The sequence below is a fragment of the Miniopterus natalensis genome, chromosome 20 (assembly GCF_054644295.1).
Source record: "Miniopterus natalensis isolate mMinNat1 chromosome 20, mMinNat1.hap1, whole genome shotgun sequence".
Classification (NCBI taxonomy): Eukaryota; Metazoa; Chordata; class Mammalia; order Chiroptera; family Miniopteridae; genus Miniopterus; species Miniopterus natalensis.
The window spans coordinates 26,182,353-26,204,865 of NC_142100.1; the positions used below are offsets into that span (position 1 = coordinate 26,182,353).

General features: G+C 53.7%; 2 protein-coding genes across 4 annotated transcripts in view; both read left to right on the forward strand.

The window, feature by feature from the left end:
• Window positions 1–152: 152 nt before the first annotated feature.
• On the forward strand, window positions 153–17,849 carry ATP6V0A2 (ATPase H+ transporting V0 subunit a2). Of its 2 annotated transcripts, XM_087828483.1 has the most exons (21): window positions 153–302; window positions 2,714–2,792; window positions 4,821–4,918; window positions 6,811–6,948; window positions 7,645–7,733; window positions 8,703–8,829; window positions 9,455–9,537; window positions 10,169–10,262; window positions 11,056–11,268; window positions 11,529–11,679; window positions 11,834–11,970; window positions 12,522–12,709; window positions 12,797–12,887; window positions 13,005–13,123; window positions 13,957–14,227; window positions 14,708–14,712; window positions 14,748–14,867; window positions 15,372–15,489; window positions 15,688–15,805; window positions 15,935–16,106; window positions 16,682–17,849. In XM_087828483.1, exons 1-21 carry the CDS (start codon window positions 186–188, stop codon window positions 16,779–16,781), a joined length of 2,628 nt encoding a protein of 875 aa, XP_087684609.1. In that variant the 5' UTR covers window positions 153–185; the 3' UTR covers window positions 16,782–17,849. The 2 variants fall into 2 exon arrangements, with proteins under 2 accessions (XP_087684609.1, XP_087684608.1); XM_087828482.1 differs by lacking the exon at window positions 14,708–14,712 and having other exon boundaries at window positions 13,957–14,167; window positions 15,370–15,489.
• Window positions 17,850–20,261: 2,412 nt separating this feature from the next.
• The window catches only part of DNAH10 (dynein axonemal heavy chain 10), a 74,634-nt gene continuing 72,382 nt past the window's right edge, over window positions 20,262–22,513 (forward strand). For both annotated transcript variants that reach the window (XM_087828624.1, XM_016203131.2), the window contains exons 1-2: window positions 20,262–20,481; window positions 22,414–22,500. In XM_087828624.1, the coding sequence (XP_087684750.1) occupies window positions 20,262–20,481; window positions 22,414–22,500 (307 nt within the window). The remainder of the gene's footprint in view (window positions 20,482–22,413; window positions 22,501–22,513) is intronic.

The window sequence follows — 22,513 nt, forward strand, 5'->3', positions numbered from 1 at the left end:
CGCCCCGACCTGCGCCGGGTCCGCGGCCCCGCCCCTCGGGCGCCATTGGCCGGGCGCGGGGGGCGGGACCGGAACCGGCGGCGGGGGGCGGGGCCTCGCGCGGGGCCGGAGCGGCGGCCGCGGGGCCGGGCGGGGGCGGCTGCAGCCGGGCCCGAGGTGCGGGCGGCGAGGCCGCGGCGGGCGCCATGGGGTCGCTGTTCCGCGGGGAGCCCGTGCGCCTGGCGCAGCTCTTCCTGCAGGCGGGCGCGGCCTACGAGTGCCTGAGCGCGCTGGGCGAGCGCGGCCTGGTGCAGTTCCGCGACGTGAGTGCCGGCGGGGGCGGGGCGGCGGGGGGGCTTCCCGGAGGAGGCGACGTTCCGCCGAGGCCCGCGGGGAGGAGCCGGGGGCCGGGACCCGCGTGGGCAGTGAGCGCGGGGCGGCCCCGGGGGCCTTCGGGCGTCCTCCGCGGGGCCGGGGCGGGCGCGCCCGCGGCCGTGGTCGGAGGGACGCCGCGCCCCCGGCAGGGCGCCCGCTCACGTGTCCGTCTGCCCCGGGCCGGGGCCTCCTTCCTGGCCAGGCCGGCGGGCGCCCTCCCGCTTCCCCGAGGCCTGAGTGGGCGCTTGTCGAGTGAATCCCCAGGCCCTGTACCGAGTCCAGGCGCGGTGCCAGCCTGGAGGACGAGGCCCTGTGCCCACAGCCCCGGGGGAGGCGCCCGCCGCCCTGGTTATGGAGCGTAATGGGCAGAGCGGGGCGTGGAGGGGTTGCGAGCAGGACCTAGTACTTTCTGCTTGACCCAAAGTCACTTAGGCAGACACTTCATTCCCTGGGCCGCAGTGGTCATCCCCGCGTTGCCCTCCTTCACCACTCGCAGGGGTCCCTCGTCTCCAAAGGGAGCACCCCCACCCCCTCGAGTTCTGAGGTGGCACCAAAAGGCAGCTGGCAGAGTGGAGAGAAAACCCCGGGTGCCAGGTGAGGCTGCAGGGCAGGCCCAGCTGTCCCCCTGGTTCCTGGAGCCACTGGGGCCCCGGCACCTGGTACCCGCGCACCTGGCAGGTGCAGCCCTGAGCTGCTGCGAGTAGCACCTTGAAGATTCAGGAAAGGGCTCGATAGAAACTAGCTCCCTCCCTCACAGCAGGTGGATTTGCCCCCTGCTGCCAGCACCTGGGCCAGGAGGCCTGTGCAGCTGAAATCGCAGAGGTTGGAACAATGCCCCAGTCACCACCAAGACCCCGGCTTCACAGAGCGCCCTTACATCAGGGAGGGGGGCTGCACAGGATCCTTTTTAACCGAAACTCTGGGAAAGAAAAAGAAAGTGCGAGTCACCTCTTTCTAAATGGAAAATAAAACTAAAGTGCTAAGGTGAGCTCTTCCTCACGTGGTGCTGATTTTCAGGGCGGTGTGTGGGCCGGTCTGTCTTCCGTTCTTACGGTGGACTGTCCAGCCAGCCCCATGGACGCTTGTGCAGAGAGCTCCATCGCCCCTGACGTTTTCCCGAGCTTACCGGCTTCACGTTTGCCAGATGGGATGCTGGCCTCAGACTTTCCTGCTTGCGCAGGCCGAGTTAATCGACCCCTTTTCTTCTAATAGTCCATCTGAGCCCCTGGCTGGTGTGCGGCTCAGCATTTAGAGCAGCGGCCATGCACCGAAGGGTCCCAGGTTCCGTTCCCAGTCAAGGGCATGTACCTCGTGCCCCAGCTGCAGGCTCGATCCCCGGCCCCGCTGGGGGCACGTGGGGGAGGCAACCAGTCGATGTGTCTCGCATGGATGTTCCTCCCTTCCTCCCTCTCTGTCTAAAAATCAATGGAAAAAATATCCTCAGGTGAGGATTTTTTTAAAAATCCTAAGGGAAAGGAGGCCGGTCAAGGGTTTCTGTAGCTACAGCCCAGGAAAGAGAGGTTATTTAACTAACCGCGGGGCCCAGTGAAGGGCAAGAGCACCGCACTTTGGAACTGTCGGCGCGTTAGGAACGGTTTTCACCTGGTGCCAGTCCCTTGGCTGCCGGAGTGCTGTCGCTGGTGGGGACGTTAGTAAAAGCAGCACCAGGAGCCTCTGCCGGCTTTCCGAGGTTGTGTTAGTCTTTAGATGAATCGATGTTGAAAGGTACTTTACATTGCTGGCCTGGATTTGGGGTGATGTTTCCCCCCTAGAAAAAAAAAGAGAAGTAAAACTTGGTAAAAGAAACCACGTAATGGGAAGAAAAACCCCAAACAGTTAATACACTTGTGATGGTGGTGATGGTGGACATCAGACCCGACCACGTTTGTGTCACCGCTGCAGAAATGTGACTCTTCGTTAGGACTCTGTAGAACCACAGTGTCCAGTTAGAGTTATTAGTGTTCGATATTGTAGAAGAAAATTGAAACTGAGACGCGGTGTCATTCGTGGACAGGCTTGGATGCCTGGCTTCCCTCTTGCTCTCTTAGTTCTGTAGAAATAGACTGTTTCGGGATCATTAGGAGCTTGGAAGTGGTTCCTTTAGATAAGTGATGGGTTCCAGAAATGAGTGCGAACTTGACACAAACAGAAGTGAAAGTAGAATTTTTTTGTCTTTATTGTGGTTAATTCTTTTAAAAAATAATAATTAAAAAAAAACCTGAACCTTGGGGGGGGGGTAGACACTCTTGTGTTGTTTGAGCAGTTTCATGCCAAGGTGTTGTCTGATTATGTTTTTCGAGAGTTGCCCAGATTCATTTTTAACTTTTAGAACGTTCAAACGTTTGTCTTCTTTTCTCAGCTCAACCAGAGTGTCAGTTCTTTCCAAAGGAAATTTGTGGGCGAGGTGAAGCGGTGCGAGGAGCTGGAGCGCATATTGGGTAAGTCTGTGTTAATAACCCAAGTGACCGTTTTTATATAAGCAAACCCTGCGCACTTTAAAGAAATTAGAAAATGCAGATGAACAGAAAGGAGAAAAGAAATTGCCCGTGTTCTCACTGTTCAGAGGTCATCGCTGTTCTGCAGGTTATATTTTCCATACCCGTTGTCATTCATCTATGAAAGTAAAGGCTTTACGTCTGTAGCGGTCACCTCGCTGCTTATCAGCTTTGTTTCTTGTTCAACAGTAAGCACCCACCGAGACTTCTCTTCGTGTCAGTAAGCGATTGGCCCACCATCGTTTTTAACGGCTGCTTGCTGCGTAGTGTAGTAGTGTGCCATTGTTTACTTAACCAGCCTCTTGGAGTTTATCATGACTTAAAAGCATCATATACATGTAAATATATGACTTAAAATTATATCAGTGAACACAGGAGGTAGGAATTGGCAGATGGATTAGCCGATGGTAATTTCCTTTTTCTTGGGGCTTCCTTCTGGAAGCTGTTAGGTCGGTGCTCTCTGACTGTCAACCACTAACACCCAGTAGCTCAAGGCTGCTTCATCTGTGAAGTCTTTCGCATCTTAGTCTGAAATAGTCATGATCCATTCAAGCCCCGAACTTCCAACTGAAATGGGGGTGAACGTGACCCCTGACAATTGACCGAAGTACAAAGTTTGTTTTTAGAAGGACAAACAGAAAAAATTGGGGGTGAGAGAGTTGAGGGGGCAGAATATGACTTTCAGAATGATTTCTAATAGCTAATAATTACTGTGGATTTTATCTTTTTTTAATTGGGGGTTTTCAGGATAGAAGCATAATCTCTCAGTCACCTGAGGTCCTGGCTACAGGTGTGGACTATGTGCGATAGAGTGACGGCATGTGCCTGGCTCTGCCACACACGAGTCACTGGATGAGTCGTGTACCTGGCATGAGGATTTTAAAGGCAGGGTGAGAGTGCTAATGCATTAGACATGTCCAGGACTTCCTGCAGCACAACCGATTCCAGAACAAATACAGACTTAAAAAAAAAAAAGAACTCTCAGGCCAATTTAGGTATAAATAGCCTCAAATGATTTGCATCCATTTCCAGAAACCTCTTAGACCACCCTGTGCTTCCTTTGCTATCTCATTGATAAGACATCCTTGCTTGTCTCTTTGCTCAAAATGCTTCCCCCTTCCCATTTTTTGAAGAAGATTTTTTATTGATTTTTAGAGAGAGAGGAAGGGAGAGGGAGAGGGAGAAACATTGCCTCCTGCACGCCCCCAGCTGAGGACTGAGCCTGAAACCGGGGCATGTGCCCTGACCAGGAATCGAACCCTCAACCCCTCCGCACATGGGACGCCGCCCAGCCCACTGAACCACACCGGCCAGGGCTTTTTTTTCCTTTTTTTTTTTAAATAGGCAAAAGATTTAAATGATCTGAAGAGAAACCAGAGTATCTTTCTTTTTAATAAAAGAAGTAAGTAGTAACACTTCTCCAAAATATTACATCTGGTCATGACTTTACCAGGTATTGTGACTTTTATCTTAAGGCAAAGGACACTTCATGGAATCGGAAATAAAAACCAAAGAAATTCTCTTTTTTGTTTGTTAATTCTCCCCCAAGGATATTTTTTCCATTGATTTTTAGAGAGAGTGGAAGGGAGGGGGGAAGGGGAGGGAGAGAGAGAAACATTGATGTGAGGGAAACGCATAGATAGGCTCCCCCCCATGGCCCCCCTGCACACGCCCCAACTGGGACCAGGGGTTGAACCTGCGACCCCCCAGCCTGTGGGCTCTCTGGCGAGGTTGGTTCACTCTTGGTTTCATGAGTTCAGTTTCAACCACTTTTTAACAGCAGTAGAGAAGCTGTGTGTCTCTGGAAAGAAGGTCGCAGCGGGCGACCTCGGAGTCCGGTGGAACAAACCAGCTTTGGGGTGCGTTTAGATGTTAGTTTCTAGGTGAACTGTCCAAGGCTTGGGTGGGAAATGCTCTGACTGAAGCGTCTCACCTTTTTGAGTCTCATCTGTTTCACTTTTGTTTCTGCAGCGTACCTGGTGCAGGAGATTAACAGAGCTGATATTCCCCTTCCCGAGGGAGAGACCAGTCCTCCTGCACCACCTCTGAAGCAGGTTCTGGAAATGCAGGTAACCTGCTTCTGAAGCCACCTTCAGGTCCCTGATCCCAGGGGCTGCTTAGCTGCCTGTTGCCTAGTGCCTTCCTGCCAGTCTCCTCAAAACCACGTGATGCTTAACCCTCCGCGATAGATGACCTGGGGTACAGTCTACCTGCAAGCCAGTTTTCTTTTGGAATGTAGGATGTGTAGCTCTGGCCAGTGTGGCTCAGTTGGTTGGGTGTCGACCTGTGCACTGAAAGGTCACCAGTTCAACTCCCGGTCAGGGCACATGCCCAGGGTGGGGGCTCGATCCCCAGTAGGGGGCATGCAGGAGGCAGCCAATTGATGTTTCGCTCTCTCTATCTCCCTTCCTCTCTCTCTTAAAAAAAAATTAATAAAAAATCTTTAGGAAAAAAAAGTAAGATGTGTGCTCCCTTTCCAGGTGGCTCTTAGTCACATGATGTTTCTGGGAGGCCTTCCCGGGCTTGTCCAGGCCTCAGCATGCCTCTCCTACCACAGGCAATTAAGGCTCAGCCCTGTGCCCTCACAGTCTTCCCCAATTCATCGAGCCTCCCCCCTCATTTTCAGAGGCTCATGTGAAGGTGTATGGTAGGTTGTTCCAGATGGGCAGCCAGGAGAATTCTGTCTCCCCAAGTCCAGTGTCTCGGGTGTTGGGGACACAGTGCCCCCCTACGAGGACATTTGCACCCCACCCCATGAATGATCCCCTGAGGTTCCAGTCTAATCATCAGATTGTTTATCACACGGGAAATAGCTCCTTATAATTGTCCTTAAACAATTACTGTTGTGTGCCAAGGGCCACTCCATCCGGGGCCACCCTGTTTGTTTATCTCAGAGGAAGTCATTTAACATGTGGCATGTGAGGGGACCTTAGGGAGAGTTACACAATCAGATGAGTAGGAAGCAGTCCCTGGTTCAGCCCATGTGAAGGGCTGTTAGGATATAATTACAAATACAGTGATTACTGACTATAGTTTTATAAGGCAGAGCATAGTAATGAATGCAGTCTCCAGGGATTAGTTTGATATAAGTATTCACTGATTTTACAGATTTCTGCCTTCGTTATTTTATTGCTTAAGCTGTTGTTAAGGACACTTCATATAGAACAGGTTATTTAGGAAGAGCTTTTATGCCCAGTTCATTGTAGGTGCAACTCTTAAGAGATAAGAATCCATATATCAGGTGTCCAAAAAAATGTATAACACACTTTGAATAATGGTAAAGGCAGTGTTTTATTTATTTTTATTGATTTTTTTAGAGAGGGAGGGAGAGGGAGAGAGATAGAAACATTGATGAGACATCAATGGGCTGCCTCCTGCACTCCCCCTACTGGGGATCGAGCCTGCAACCTGGGCATGTGCCCTGACCGGGATTCGAACCAGTGACCTCTTGGTGCCTGGGACGAAGCTCAGCCAACTGAGCCACGCTGGCCGGGCAAAGCAGTGTTTATTAAAATACATTTCATTTTAAAAATTGAGCTAATAGCTGTTAAAGTGTGTATACATTTTTGGGGGACACCCTATATTTAGAAAAGATTATCTAAACATTTTTTCTGTGTTGCAAATGAAAGGAAATGTAGACCTGAGAGAGGGGGACTCTTGTTGTGTGATTGTGGATAAGCAGACGCTGACAACCCAAGAAATGACAGGCGCTTTGATCAGAGATCAGGTGCTGCCCGAGGGGACCTCGAGTCATCGCAGCTTCTCGATAGGAATGTCCCGAACCAGCACAAAACAATCAGTGATGGCCTTTATGGGTCTTTGCGTGTTTTCCTACCCCTATCCGACTGCCATAAACTCTGGTTTTTTAAAAGCCACAACAGTGTGGCCGTCCTGGGACTAGATCGGCAGCACTACTCTGGGAACTCGGGTGTGGTCCTGAGTAGCCGCTGTTCTGTTTTAGGAGCAGCTGCAGAAGCTTGAGGTTGAGCTGAGAGAAGTCACAAGAAACAAGGAGAAACTGAGGAAGAACTTGCTGGAGCTGATTGAGTACACGCACATGCTGCGGGCCACCAAGTCCTTCGTCCGGCGGACCGTGGAGGTACTGGCCCCTTGAGGACGCACATCCTCACGCACATGTCGTGCCCGCCAGGCCTCTGGCTGTGTCTTCAGTTCCTGCCGATGCATCGGTTTTGCCGAGAGTGTGATCCCAGCTTTACTTTTCGGGTGGATGGTAGAACACAAGAAAAAGCCTTAAGCCTTTTCCCGCGTTGGTTGGTTTTAGCGATGACAATACCTCCTCTTTGTAAAATGCCTTAGCAGGCAGTTGAAAAAAATCTTTTTATGGTCATGAGAAAAAATTGAACAGAGGAAGTTTGATTCCAAGATTTAGTTTTTTATCTCCAAACTGCTAAGAGTACAGGAAGTTAAGAAAGACGCACCATAATCTAATTTATGAGAACAGAGACCGGTCTGTGCAGTATTCCTGCACTCACCTGAGTGTCAGAGAGGCACAGCCCTTCCAAACTCAGTGTCACTCCAGAAGGCTACTCCACTGGGGACCAAGGGGATGGCATAAATTATAGCTCTGTGTAAATGTCTCCAGGTAGCTTCTAGGTAAGGGGTGGGGAAACTACCTGATTTCTTGATCAGAGCTGAGTTTCACATCTGAGTTATGTTGGGGCCACAGCACCCAGCTCTGCGTGGTCAGTGGACGGACGGTGCCCTAAACTGTTGGGAATTATGACATGAGAGGTCACTTCTCAGGAGAAACACTCGGTTCCATCTCTCGTTGTAGTTTGAGCCAACTTATGAGGAATTCCCCACCTTGGACAGTGATTCCTTGTTGGACTACAGCTGTATGCAGAGGCTGGGAGCGAAACTCGGGTAGGTGACACCCTGGGGTTGCCCAGCTTCCCGCTGCCCTCCCGACGGGGAAGACGGGCTCTGTGGAGTGGATGAATGGGCGCATTTGGAAGCCTGTGATTTAATGAAAGAAAGTGCATGTTTGTGTAAGAAAACACTGTCCTTCTGTGTTTGGTGAGATGAGTTATGCAGCTGTATTGAATTATTAGCTAAACAGGACTGGTGTTTCTTCATCTGGCACAATGAGTTGGACAGAAGGGACGTTTACACCAGTGTTGCTCCCATGAGCCTAAAATAATTGGTGGTTGGAGCATCAGGTCCTGTTCTGTTTGGTGGGAACATAGCTGCCCGGCTGGCGTGGCTCAGGGGTTGGGCATCGACCTAGGATCCAGGAGCTTGCGGTTTGATTCCCCATCAGCTTGGGGTTTCTTGCTTTGTTTCCCTGTTTGGTTTTCACTGAATTTAAACCACAAGCCTGAATGAGTTCTAACCTGTGGTTACAAGCTCTCAAGGAAGACCTTCCCCTTCTCCCCGGAACCGAGAATGAAATAAGTGTCCTTGTAGGTCCTTTGCAAGGTGGATTTTCTCACCCACCCCATTCACTGAACGTGTAGCCCTTTGGGGGGGGTCCCAACTTCAGAGGGTTGGGTTTTGGGGGGATCAGTTTCCTCTCCTCACCTTGTGTAGACCCCGTGCCCCTGTCCCCTCTCCCACGGGGGCATTGAAACTCCAGGCCTTAAGATGCTGGTCAGTGTAATACATCAGGGTGGCTGCAAGGTCCCGTGTCTCGACCCCAAGAGTGTCTGTGATTCTGGGCTCAGCTGGACGTTGAAAAGGAGGCCCCCGAACCGTTTCACCCAGCACGTCACATACTTGGCAGCTGGAGGGCTCTCGGGCTCTGCCATTTTGCCTGAAACGAACGTCTCACTTCTGCTTTTGATGAGAATTCAGTGCCTCCACTGCCTGCAGCTCATCTCTGTTGTCGCACAGGTTCGTGTCTGGCCTCATTAACCAAGGGAAAGTCGAGGCGTTTGAAAAGATGCTGTGGAGGGTCTGCAAGGGGTACACCATCCTGACCTACGCGGAGCTTGATGAGTCCCTGGAAGACCCCGAAACGGTGAGTAGACGGCATGATCACCTTTTTGCAGCGACAGACTCGCAGCAGAGCTGGGCGCGCAGGGCAGGTGAGCCGCCTGAGAGGGAGCTGCTCACCTGGCACCTCGTCCCCGAAGGTTTCAGGCCCTCCTTTCACGCTGACAGTACCACCCGGAAATCGGCGTGGACGTGCCTTTACCTCCGGGCCTCTGAGCCCGTTCAGGTTCCCTCCGTAAGGCCCGTCCCAGCCGTCCCGCTCGGGGACACTGCACATCGTGGCAGCTCTGCGCTCAGGGCCATTTTAACAGCAAGGTCACCACCAAAAAGCACAACCATGTGAAAACTGTGTCGAATAAGAGATTGTGATTAGGATGCTTGTTTGCAGTTTGAGCTGGAACCAGAAGGCAGGGCATCCGTCACCCTGTCCACCAGCCAGGAGTTGTACGTTGGGTGGCTCAGATTTTTTTCTCTCTGCTTGTCCACAAATGACCCAGATAATGCCGCGAACATCGGTTTGGGGTTGGGAATGATGCATGGTGCACTTGCGGTTGTGAGATCTGTAAGGAGGTTCTGATGGAGTTTGAGCCGCCAGACGGCCGTTCACGGTTCAGGGCACGGAAGTGACAGTGTCCTTGCTTCCTCTGCAGGGGGAGGTCGTCAAGTGGTACGTCTTCCTGATCTCCTTCTGGGGGGAGCAGATTGGCCACAAGGTGAAGAAGATATGTGACTGGTAAGAGACAGATGGTCGTTCCTTCATCTCCACAGTCAGGAACCACAGGGGACGCACAGGCTGCTGGGTGTTGTGTGTCTTGGCTGTAACTTGACGTTCATAAACATTTAACCTGTTACCTTTCTCCCCAGGGCAACTCTCAAAATTATTTTTAAATATATCTTTATTGACTTCAGAGAGAGGAAGGGAGAGAGAGAGAGAGAGAGAAACATCAGTGATGAGAGTCATGGATCGGCTGCCTCCTGCACGCCCCCGACTGGGGATCGAGCCCACAACCCGGGCATGTGCCCTGACCAGGAATCGAACCCCGATCGCCTGGATCCTAGGTCGACGCTCAACCCCTGAGCCACCCCGGCTGGGCTCAAAATAATTTAAAAGTAGAGACATGTTAATAACATTCCCAGGTTTGTTTGTTGTTTTGTTTTTTTTTGAAACGGAGGCTTGAGATCAGTTGTAAAGGGCATCATGTCGTCGTGTTTCGTGCCTGCCTGTCCCTGTTAGCTCCGCGTGGACCTACCTGTCTCGTTTTCCTTCTGTGGAACCCTGGGCAGTTTTCTCCTGCGCCTCGTTCTAGGTGCCCGCAGGCCGCTCCTGGGCCTGACGTGCGACGGTGTTGAATTCTGTCTTGCAGTTACCACTGCCACCTGTATCCCTACCCCACGACCGCCGAGGAGCGCCGAGAGATCCAGGAGGGGCTGAACACCCGGATTCAGGACCTTTACACTGTGAGTGACCGGCGGCCGCTGCCCCCTCGGCCGGGGGCTGTAGACATGTCCAAGTCCAGTCACTCCCTGCTCTAATATGGCACCATTTGGTTGTGACACTTCGAGCTGTTTCTGGGCGATTGGACGGTCACTTACCTTCCTCCTCTTCAGGGCATTGTTACTTCAGCAGCCTGTTAGGACCCAGCTAGTGATAGGCTTCAAATTGAAGGTCGTCTTTGCCGTGTCGGGGGATGAGACAGACACGCCAGTTTCAAGTGTGGCTCTTTTTTTTCTGTTTTTTGTTGTTGTTACTCACTGGGGAATATTCTTTCCATGATCTTTTAGAGAGAGAGAGAGGAAGGGAGGGAGAGGGAGAGAGAAACATCGATTGGTTGCCTCCCACATGTGCCCCAGTGGGGCTGGGGATCGAGCCTGCGACCCTTTGGTGTGCGGGCTGATGTTCTTAACCATTGAGCCACATCGGCCAGGGCTCAAGTGTCGCTCTTGTTTCATGGTTACACTTATGGCAGGGAACTCTTGGTGGCTCGAAGCCGACTGTGACCCACTGAGGTGAGGGGCTTGTTCTGCAGGGGCTCCCCGGGAGCAGCTGATGGGCTGGGCTGGGGTTTTCCACCTGCCTCCTGCGGGCCCTGGGATCCCAGAGGAGGAGTGAACCGCCCCCTTGCCTGTCTCTGGGGCAGCAGGGGCCTGGCATCACCGACCATCGATGGGAGAAACTCCCTAAAAGGTCGTGTGCCAGGCAGACAGGGCTGAACTGCCCGCTGGGCTGACGGCCGCGCTTGTCCCCTCCCAGGTGCTTCACAAGACCGAGGACTACCTGAGGCAGGTGCTGTGCAAGGCGGCCGAGTCCGTCTACAGCCGCGCCGTGCAGGTGAAGAAGATGAAAGCCGTCTACCACATGCTGAACCTGTGCAGCTTCGACGTGACCAACAAGTGCCTCATCGCCGAGGTCTGGTGTCCCGAGGCCGACCTGCAGGGCCTGCGCCGAGCGCTCGAGGACGGCTCCGTGAGTGGCCGCCCGGCCCCGGGGAGGCAGAACCAAGGGTTCAGAGATAAGTGTCGCTTTAGCGCTGGTGTGCTTGAGTTTCTTCTTCACAAGTAAGCGGATGTGAATCGCTGCTCTTTTTCTCTCTCCTACTGCACTTGAACCTGTCCAGTGCCGGTCGGTACTTCTCCGGGGGCCCAGGGCCCTGCCAGCAGGCAGCAGTGTTTGTTGAGGGGGCTCATGGGTGGTAATTTTTTCTCTTTTCCTTTTTCCTGTGAAAGAGAGAGAGCGGCGCTACAATCCCCTCTTTCATGAACACGATCCCGACTAAAGAGACGCCCCCGACTCTGATCCGCACCAACAAGTTCACCGAGGGGTTCCAGAACATCGTGGACGCCTATGGGGTGGGCAGCTACCGGGAGGTGAACCCAGGTGAGAATGTGGTGGCCGCTCGGCTGCTGTGGCTCGGGGTCTCGTTTCGTGTCAAGCGTTCCCGAGCCCGTCGGTTGTGTGCTGAGAGCCGCGGGTCTGGATGAGCACGGACTTCCCGCCTCGGCCCCGCGTCAGCGCCTCTCGCTCCCCGCAGCTCTCTTCAGCATCATCACCTTCCCCTTCCTGTTTGCCGTGATGTTCGGGGACTTCGGACATGGCTTCGTGATGTTCCTGTTCGCCCTCCTGTTGGTGTTGAACGAAAACCATCCCAGGCTGAGTCAGTCACAAGAGGTAAAAAGACAGAGGCTGCCGCTCACCCTGTCCGGCTGGGCATTAGTGGTGATTGTCTTCTGTGGGACCGAGAAAGACATTTCTCAAGTACTGGTCGGTGTTTGGCAATAACTCTAACCCCCGACTGAGGCGTAAGAGGTGTCCCTCTGAGTGACAGAGACGCCTGTCACAGTGCCCTGTTTTTGTTGTCAATCTTCACTCTAATCAATATTTTTTCCATTGGTTTTTAGAGAGATTGGAAGGGACGGGGGGAGAGAGAGAAATATCGATGTGAGAGGGACACATTGATTGGCTGCCTCCTGCATGCGCCCCGACCGGACTGGGGATCAAGCCTGCAACCCAGATACCTGCCCTTGACCTGGAATCGAACTTGGGACCCCTATGTGCGAGGGCCAACGCTCTAACCACTGGCTCCGCTGGCCAGGGCATACACAGTGCCTTGTTTCCGAGAGCCCCTGAGGGCCGTGGTTAGAACGTACCAGTCCAGCCTCGATCACGAGACACATCCCGGGCTCCTGTCTGCTCGCCACATGCTGCTTTGCTTCCCACAGATCATGCGCATGTTTTTCAACGGCCGCTACATCCTGCTGCTGATGGGGCTGTTCTCGGTGTACACGGGCCTCATCTACAACGACTGCTTCTCCAAGTCTGTCAACCTCTTTGGCTCCGGCTGGAACGTGTCTGCCATGTACAGCTCCAGCCACGCCCCGGCCGAGCGCGAGAAGATGGTGCTCTGGAAGTAGGTGTCCCGTGGCCAGGGGTGGGTTGGGCTGGACACGCTAGGGTTCTCCCAAGACGCCTTCCCTTCACTCGCTCTCTGTTACAGCGACAGTGTGGTCAAGCACAACAGGGTCCTGCAGCTGGACCCGAGCGTCCCCGGGGTGTTCCAGGGCCCCTACCCGCTGGGCATCGACCCCGTGAGTGCTCCTGCCCCACCCTGTCGGGCTCCGCGGGGCTGCGGTCTGGGTTTAACGGCACGGTCCTGAGGCAGTCGAAGGACATTAAAGGTTTCTTGTGTTTGGTTTTGTCTTTAGATTTGGAACTTGGCCACAAACCGCCTCACTTTCCTAAACTCTTTCAAAATGAAAATGTCTGTGATCCTAGGAATCGTTCACATGACTTTTGGAGTCGTTCTGGGAATATTTAACCACGTGTAAGTACAGACTTTTTAAAGCAGTGTTTCCAAGTCGAGTTTGGTATTTCTTACTTTGCCTCTTGGTGGTAGATTGTAGGTAAGAGAGAGGCAGCCGACACGGTTGCTTATTGCGTCGCGATTCTGTCTGGATGACACAGTGTTTGGCAGTGTCGCTGGTTCCCTCAGTCAGCAGGTGTTTACTGAGCACGTCGTACATGCCGGGCAGTAGTTTTGGGACCAGGGACTGAGCAGTGAGGACTGGAAACGAGGTGATTACATAGCCGAGTGAGGGACGCAGGCGGCTTGCATTCAGATGCATGTCGAGGATTGGACTTTCTTTTTTTTTTTTTTTTTTTTAATAAATTAGAAAACTTTTTAAAATTAGGTTTTTAATCATTCTAGAATATATCGTTTGTTGATTTTAGAAAGAGAGGGGGAGGGGGAGAGCGGCATTGATGTAAGAGCAACGTCGATCGGTTGCTTCCCATACCTGCTCCAGCCGGGCATCGAGCCTGCGACCTCGGTGTGTGCGCCGGCCGGGAATCAAACCCGCACCCTTTCTGGTGCACAAACGATGGTCCCATCAACTGAGCCGCCCAGCTGGGGCTGGAAAACCTTTTGCTTGTTTCTGAGAGCTCCTGTCGTAAGAGGTTATATCTTTTTTCTCTCTCTGTATCTGGAGGTGAAACACTGGTCCTTTCTAGTGCCCCACATCGCTCTTACTGGATGCCCCCGAGTCACTGGTATGAACCAGGAGGCGAATGACTCGCTGAGTGAGGCTTCGTCAGAGAGAATTCGCTTTCATCTCAGCCCAGCCTTGTGCGTGGGCTGATGGATCACTTTCCCCCCAGGCATTTCAGGAAGAAATTCAATATTTACCTGGTGTCCATCCCAGAGCTCCTGTTCCTGCTCTGCATGTTCGGGTACCTCATATTCATGATCATCTACAAGTGGCTGGTCTACTCCGCGGAGACCTCCAGAGCGGCCCCCAGCATCCTGATCGAGTTCATCAACATGTTTCTCTTTCCGACGGCAGGGACGAGTGGGCTGTACGCGGGCCAGGTGAGCCGCGCCCTCCACCTTCCCGAGCGGCCGTCCTGGGCCTTCAGCCTGGGCCAGCGGGTGAGCGCAGGCGCCCCGGGCCTTTCCCAGCGTGTAGCCGCCAAGGGATGCTGGCCGCCAACGCCGTGCTGGGGCTCCGCTCAGTACCCGTCAGAGCTGGTGGGAAGAAAATGTAGTGCGGGGGTTCCAGAGGGCTGCCCACTGCCCCCATTTCCTCAGTTTCTTTAAAATCATTTGCTGACAGGGGTCCTCCCCACATGGTCTTTCTGTGACCGTGTGTCTGTGAGACGCCACCCTCTGTGTTGTGTCACGGTGGCCGAGAGCTTGGCTGTGGGGGCTCCCTGCCCCGCGCCCCCCGCCCCGCCGCTTCCCCCATGTGGAACCCTCAGCACGGCATCTTCCGCCCCGTCTGTGCCGACCATCCGTGCGCCTGTCGGCTCTGGGTTCAGGAGGGGCCCGGGGGCTCGGGCTGCTTGGCTCGAGTTTGCTTTCTGTTCCTTGTTTATAAACAAGGACGTGGGACTGGACTCCTGCTGTTAGTTACTGTCTTTGCCTTGTCACCGACCCCCGGCACCTCCAGGAGCACGTGCAGAGACTGCTGCTGGCCGTCACCCTGCTCTCCGTGCCCGTCCTCTTCTTGGGAAAACCCCTCTTCCTGTTGTGGCTGCACAACGGGCGCAGTTGCTTTGGGGTCAGCCGGGTAAGTGCGAGTGTGGCCGCGTCCCTGCGAACAGTGCGCATTCTCGTCGGGGTTACAGAACGTTTGGTCAAGAAAACGCCTCAGGGTTTCAGGCCCCCCTCCCCCCCATCGTGAGCAAGCCTACTATGTGTCATAGTTTAAATGTTTTATTTCCTCTTTTTGTTGTTAATCCTACCCGAGGATACTTTTCCCATTGATTTTTAGAGAGAGTGGGAGGGAGGAAGGGAGGGAGGGAGGGAGGGACATACCAATTGGCTGCCTCCAGCTGGGATTGAACCTGCAGCCCAGGTACATGTCCTTGACCAGGAATCGAACCCGCAACCCTTTGGTGCAGGCCGGCGCTCTAACCGCTGAGCCACACCGGCCAGGGCTGGACTCATTTCCTTTCAAAGAACATTTTATTCCTGAAGAGGCTACAATTGAGAGAAATGAAGGGGCTCCCGCTTGGTTTTGCCACCACCTTTGCTCCTAAAGGCATCGACTGTTCCTTGTTTGGCGCTAGAGTGGCTACACGCTCGTGAGGAAGGACAGCGAGGAAGAACTGTCCCTGATGGGGAGCCAGGACATGGAGGCGGGCGGCAGCCCGATGGAAGATGGGTGTCGAGACGTGACATGCGAAGAGGTAACGTTTTCAGTGGCTCACGATGAGAACAGAGCATCGTTAGGCTTTCATAGCGATAATCCTCACGACGCGCACAGTAGTAATCATTTTTTAAAAAACAAAACAAAGACTTGTCCTGAACATGGAGCCCTCTTGTACCTCGTGGGCATCTGTTGCTCGTGCACACTGACTAACCGCGTCCTGTCGTCCGCCCCTCAGTTTAACTTTGGAGAAATACTAATGACCCAAGTGATCCACTCCATCGAGTACTGCCTGGGCTGCGTCTCCAACACCGCGTCCTACCTGAGGCTCTGGGCCCTCAGTCTGGCTCACGCACGTAAGTGTCCCCCTCGGCACCAGGGCGAGCTCCCGGGGACGTTTTAAACGCGCGAGGGAAACGGAGACCGTCTCTCAAAGGCTCACATAATGCGAACAGAAGTTAACTCCACAAAACGATTCTCCGCAGAGCTGTCTGACGTCCTGTGGGCCATGCTGATGCGCGTGGGCCTCCGGGTGGACAAGACCTACGGCGTCCTGCTGCTGCTCCCGGTCATGGCGCTCTTTGCAGTGCTGACCATTTTCATCCTTTTGATCATGGAAGGGCTTTCTGCATTTCTTCACGCCATACGCCTCCACTGGTGAGCTTGCAGTGTAGCTTAGAGCTATTATTTTTTTAAAAATCTAACCTCTCCCCCAAATATGTGTATATAAAACCCCCACAGAAATCTAGTGCTTAATTTAGGCTGGAGCTTCCCTTCCTAACACTGGGATCTGTGCTCAGATCCCCGAGTTCTATTGTGTTTTGTTTCTGAAGTGTTATCACTGATAAGTGGAAGCAAGTTTACGCTTGCCGAATAATTGTGTTTCACACTCAGTTCACCTCGGGCCGGCAGAGTGCTCTGCCCTGTAAAGTGCTTCGTACGTGCTTCTCAGTGTCTTCCAGTGTCTGTCAGGTTACTTGTCCGGGCTCCCCGGTGCCAAGGTGGAGAGGGGCCCCGAATGCTGGTGTGAGCGGGTGGCACGCCTCGTTTCGGTCGCAGGAGGGGCGGGCGCGGGGCTTTTAGCTCAGTACAGACATTTCTGCGGGAGCAGGTATGGAGTGAGGCAGCTTCAGCGCAGGAACTGTTTTGTTTTTTTAACTTATAAAAGCTGTTTTAAGAAACGTAGGTGTTACTCGCCCCCTTTCACTAACACCTGACTTCTCGCCTTCCAGGGTAGAATTTCAGAACAAATTCTATGCTGGTGCAGGCACCAAGTTTGTCCCCTTCTCGTTCAGACGACTCTCGTGGAAGGTCAGCGAGGACATGGCGTGATTGCGCCAGGTCTCACGCACGTTCACGTCCACCGAGGATGATCATGTGGTAGAAATTCACTTGTGCCCGATTTGCTTTAGGAAGAATTGTCTCCGTTGATTGCCTTATGATCTAGCCAAACAATTCTGTAAGACATACCTCTTCCTCGCATTCAACATTTTGTAAAGTTTCTCGATTTTAGATATACAAATTTTATTTCGGTTTTTATGACGAGCAAATATAAGTTAATGCCAAACGTTACGTTAAAGTTATTTTTTCAAACACAGGCTTGGGGGAGAGAAGCCCATTTTGAACAGCCAATCGAAAATGGTCTTAGATACTGAATTCCTTTTCACCTTATTAAAAAAAAAAAAAAGTTATTCTGCCACCCGAAGTCAGATGATATTTTCCAACAGCTGAATATGAGTATAGTTTTTTAAAAATTTTAATGATGGGTCATCAAAAGACATGTATTCTGCTTGACTGAAGTATGCAAACATTTTTTATTGAATGTTGTCTGGAATTACCAGTAGGAGGTGGTTTGCATAGTTCCGTCTTGTTTTAGTAATTGGGGAAAATGGGATAAAATAACCTACAACACATGGTTATCCCACATGTATATTTTTTTAAAGACCTCTCTCTGCCACCCTCACGTAACTCCTCTTATGATCATTGGACATTTGGAAAGAAACTGTTTACTGAGCCTCACAACTGAGTGTGACCAGAATATGCGATAGAGACGCGATCTGAACGTTTAAGTGACCAGCGTGGCTGAACCAAAAGGGGTTTATACTGAGTTGGAGGTGAGGTAACAAGTGGTCTTTTGTATACTTTTATAACAAAATGTAAATTAAGATATTTTACCATGAGGAGGTTGAAGCCACCCTTGAGAACAGTACATTGATCTTTCTTTTTACTTTCAGACTAATTCTAAATAAAGGTCTGATTAAGGCATTTAGTTCCTTTAAACTCCCAACACTATTGAGATCAGTTGAAAACATTCTCAGCCATTAATTTAGAGTCGTTAGTTTAGATCTGTCTGCTCACTGAACGTTTAGTTTCGAATGAATGGAAGTCAGTCCTATTGAACATTTGATCTGTCCTGTCTTCTTGTAAATTATGTTCGTTCTTCATACTTTACTGCAATGGATTGTAGGTAATTATTTTCAGAAAGAAGCCTGCAGTATTGTCACTTGCTCGCACTTTGCATTACACATGCAAAGGCTCACTGGTCGCCGTCCTCCGTTGCCCTGGCCTGTGGTAATGGGCTTGGAGTTTTCTCTACAAGCTGTGATTCCGGTAGCGCTGAATTTAAACATATCTGTTCCGTTTGTGAACTGAACATCAGACATAACTGTGACTCTAACATCAAACCTTTCTAGTTGTAGCAAAGATTCCATGCTGCTCCATGAGCCGTTACCCAGGGCCGGTTTGGAGTTACTGGGTTTTTCCCTCATATTAAAATATCAGACATAAAGTGATGCTGATGAAACTCTTGAAAATGATTCTGCTCTGGAAGTCAGGTTTCCCCAAAAAGGTGTAATGTTGGACACTTTGGGGGTGAATGAGAAATTGGAATAATGCTGTCCAGGTTTCAAGCTTGTCCCTTGAGTTGTTACTTTTTATCACTTTACTCCAAGGGTCTGTTATAATAAAATGGTAGCTGATTCATCCCTAGGAAACTCACGATTTCTGGGCACTATTAGTAAACAAGAGACGTACAGCATCTGCTGGAATCCTCTACTGCCCCCGCTGCTAACTGTCACGGGGGCCACTTAACCCTAATTAGCACCTCTTACCAGGGTATAGAACCCAGAGCAGAGAGTTGTTTTTCAGTGGAAACCTATGTAGCATGTAATTATATAAAAAACAGTCCTAACAGAACTCTCTAGAAATACAGTTTGATGGTGTTTTAGGCACCAGTGGGAATTTTCTTTATAAAGCTATTGGTTCCAATGTCATGTTTCCAGAGCAGTCGCTTTGTTTGGTTTTGAAGCTGTTTGGTACAACTGTTATCTATACAATCTTTTTTAAGACAAGACTTTATTCTTTTGACAGCAAATATCAAGAGGAAAAGGGGTCAGGTGTCTGGATAGTGTTAAATAGGATTATTTTCCTAAAGATACACGTCATGATGGCCACATGCTCCTGTTTTCATTCTGTGTGAGTGGAGTCCTAAAATAAACACCCAGGGTGTCTCCAGTAAAACAATCTGATTCCATCCTGCAAGGGTGAAGGACATCCCTGTGACGTAATCGTGGTCCATTCACAAGTGCAGTGGTGTTCTGGTGGGGTCACGGTGAGCCCCGTGGACTGCCCGCTCATGGGGGGCGCAGCTTTGAAAAGACGCACCTGTCCCCGAATGCCCATCTGCCCTCATTTCTGGAACGGGTATTTAATAACAGCATTCTGGTCTCAGTTTCCAACTGCAGTAGTTTAATAAGTCATGCAGTGTCTGTAGCACAGGACATTTTAGGACCTTGTTCATTTCAGAAAACAAAACCGAAAGATAACCTCAACAACTGTTCTGCAGTCTGCATTTAAAAACAATAAGTTTCTTGATTAAAAACTTAAAGCCAGGTTTGCTTGCATGCCCTCTGGTATCTCTCCAGCAAGATGATTAAGAAAACTTAATCCAAGATCCTGACAATAAGGCAGTTCCGAGCGGCAGTTTCCCAACAGCCAGGCCACTCCCGAGGGATGCTGAGCTTCGGTTTAGGATTTTAGGAAATCCTTAGGACTTGCCGCTCGTTTCTCAGTGAGAAAACCCAACAGGAAGGCTCGGTTCTCAGGGTGGGCCAGGGAACCCAGGGGCTCAGTTCTGCCAGGGAAACCCGTGCACAAGGTCCCCAAATGCACGAAAGGACAAGTCTGCACCTTCCTGCCAGTGTTGCACTTTTTACCAATGAGAAATAAATATATATTTTTAAAACGTGAGTGTTTTGCTTTATTCCTGATCCTGTACCCCCGCCCCCCAAGATCACTCGGCCAAGGTCCTCGCTCTGACCCACGGTGGCTGGGCTCGTCCTTCCCGGCCGCCAGCGATGCCTCCGCCACCTCCGAGAGGCTGGGGCCTTGTCACCCCTCTCGCTCGGTCTCCTTACAGCGAAATGGGCAGGACGCGGGCACGGGGAGCCCAGGGCGGCGCCCCCGGTGCACCTGGCACCCCTGGCACCCCTGGCGCCCCGCGAGGCCGGCAGGCCGCCCGCAGTCACGGGTCGCACCCGCCTCCGTCCGAGGGCGCGCGTGCGGCCCCAGCGGGGCTCGGAGGAAGGGGGGCCCGCGCCCGGGGGAGGAGCCCCTGGGTCCCGGGGCGCAGGCTAGGGGGACCCCGGCCCCCCAGGGCTCGGCGCCACCCCCTCCCGCGCCCGGGTTCGCGCCTCCTCGAGCGCGGGGCGGGGCGGGGCTCGGGCTGCGCGGCCCGCGCCCGGCGGCCGTTGCCCGGGCGCCGTTGCCAAGGACGCCCGCCCGGCGCCAGTTCCCCCGCGGCCTGCGGGCGCCATGGACGACCTGCGGGTGCTGTGGGTGCGCGACCGCGTGTACACGGCCCTGGGCCTCACCGACCCGCAGCTCTTCGAGGAGCTGCTGAGCCGCGACGACGGCGAGGCCGAGGACCGCATCCTGCACTTTCTCAACCGCACCAGCGAGGAGGAGGCGGCCGCCACGCTCTTCTTCTACCGCACGGTGGTGCCCGAGGAGGTGGAGCTGGAGGTGGAGGCCGGTGAGCCCGCCCGGCGCAGGGGCTGTCCGGGCCCTGGGGCGCGGGGGGAGCCGGGGATGCCAGGGGGGAGCGGGGAAGCCGGGGGAGCCGGCCCTGCTCCCCCAGGCCCCTGGGAAAGGCAGCCCTGGAGTGAACGGTCCCAGCCGACGCTTTATTTAGTGCTGACCCAAAGCTCCTACCAGCCCGTCAGCTCTAGGCAGTGGGAGCGCTGTTAGCCCACGCTACAGATGCGCAAGCTGCGGCACAGGGAGGCTTGAATGGCTCACCCGCGTGGGTCGCACAGGCAGACAGGACTCCAGAGTAGGAGCCAGGGCGCAGTGACAGGCCACGGATGCGACAGGAGCGGCCCAGGTGCGGGGCGGGCGGGGGGGGGGGCAGTCCTTTCTGTCTTCCGAGGCTCCTGTGCGATTCCAAAGTCACTCCCAAACGAGGTTTTAGAAATGACGGTGGATTTCCAATGCTTACGTTTCCCAAAGTGCAGATGAAAGTGATGGCTGGATGCCCCGAACGCTCGGGGGACACAGAGGGCCTGGGGATGGGCGGTGGGGGGGCGGCAGGGCAGCGGGCAGGGCGCCGGACAGGTGCGCGTCAGGAAGGAGGCTGGGACACAGGCAAGTCCTCTCTGCCACAGGGGCGCCCGCAGCTGCCAGGCGTCAGGGAGGAGTCTGTGCCCGGCCGCCCACCAGTGCCAGCCTCCTCTGCCAGCCCAGGGTCCCCACTGGATCCCCACAGGGCCTGTCACAGGAAGGGATGGTTGCTGCCAGGCAGACTTTTTTGTTTCGTTTCCTTTTAAAGGCCCGAGGCACCTTTACTTTAAATATATGTTCTTTGCACAAACGAACACCCCGAAAACCACAATAACAAACTGCTGGTGGCGCCCAGAGAGACGAGCGCGGTAACACGTGGGAATCTCTCGCTTTCCCGGGAGCCAGGCCGACCTTTGGAAGCCCGGACGTTACATTGTAGCAGGACCTTGACGTTAGACTCTCATGGTCACCAACTCACAATGTGGGTGCAAAGGGCTGACCATTTAACATGGACCAAATTTCAGCAACCCCGATTCTATACATTTTAAAAAAACACGCAACATAGACCAAGACCCTAAGAAATGGACCCGACTTGCGCTCCCCGTGACCCCCGACGGCTCCCGTTCGGTTTGGTGGCTGTTTTCTGCGCCGTGTACGACTCACGCCTTTAGCCGGTCATGCCCTGGCTGGATGTCCCCATTCCACATGGGACCAGATTACAGCCTCACACCGGAGGGTCCCCCTGGCTGCTTCCTGGGCCCCCCGAGGGTGCTCGGAACCTGCCTGGGGCTGCGCCCGACGCCCCTCCGGCGCTGGTTCGCCTCCCTGCCCCGAGGACGCCAGCGCCTTGACTCCCGCTGGCACGAGCCTTCCCTCCGCGTCAGCCTCGGGGACCTGCAGTGTTTCCGCGCGGCCCTGTTGGGCCCAGCCTGGCCCCCGGGCATGGGGAGCAGGCAGAGACGGAAGAGAGGGGCCCATGGGCGGGCCACGGGGTGAATGACCAAGGGGCTTCCACCTGAGGCTTGTTTGGGGCCCGGGCACAACGAGGACGCCCCGGCAGGGAGGCCTCGGCTGGGTCCGGGCGCGGGCGCGCGCGCCGCGCACGTGGGCTCCACCCCAGGCTGCGCCTTGCTGCAAACCCGCCTCCCTCGGGGGTGCGGTGGGATGGGGGAGGGACCGTGGGCGGAACGTTACGTTCCAGAGACCCGGGACCAGGCAGGACCGCCTAGTGCGCGGCGCCTGCTTCCGGGTCAACCGGGGTCACTTCCGCTCCGAGGCGTCGACCGAGGGTGTGCGGCGCTCCCGCCATTTCTCGATCGCTCAGAGGCGCGGCGCCGGGCGTGTCAGGGCGCCGGCCGGTGACGGTTTCTGCTTTTCTCTCCGCTTGCGTGCGGCGGCGGCGCAGATGGCGACGTCCCCGCCTCGTCCGAGGAGGAGGAGCAGGAGGAAGAGCCCGAGCCTCCGAAGCACGAGGCCGAAGACAAAGTGTCGGGTGAGGGGTTAGG

What these genes read in the sequence shown, in the direction of transcription:
- ATP6V0A2 (XM_087828483.1), top strand. Translation starts at nt 186, where the DNA reads ATGGGGTCGCTGTTCCGCGGGGAGCCCGTGCGCCTGGCGCAGCTCTTC. An exon ending in GCCTGGTGCAGTTCCGCGAC is followed by an intron (nt 303 to 2,713) that starts GTGAGTGCCGGC and finishes TTCTTTTCTCAG; the next exon opens with CTCAACCAGAGTGTCAGTTC. An exon ending in ACCCGCTGGGCATCGACCCC is followed by an intron (nt 12,888 to 13,004) that starts GTGAGTGCTCCT and finishes TTTTGTCTTTAG; the next exon opens with ATTTGGAACTTGGCCACAAA.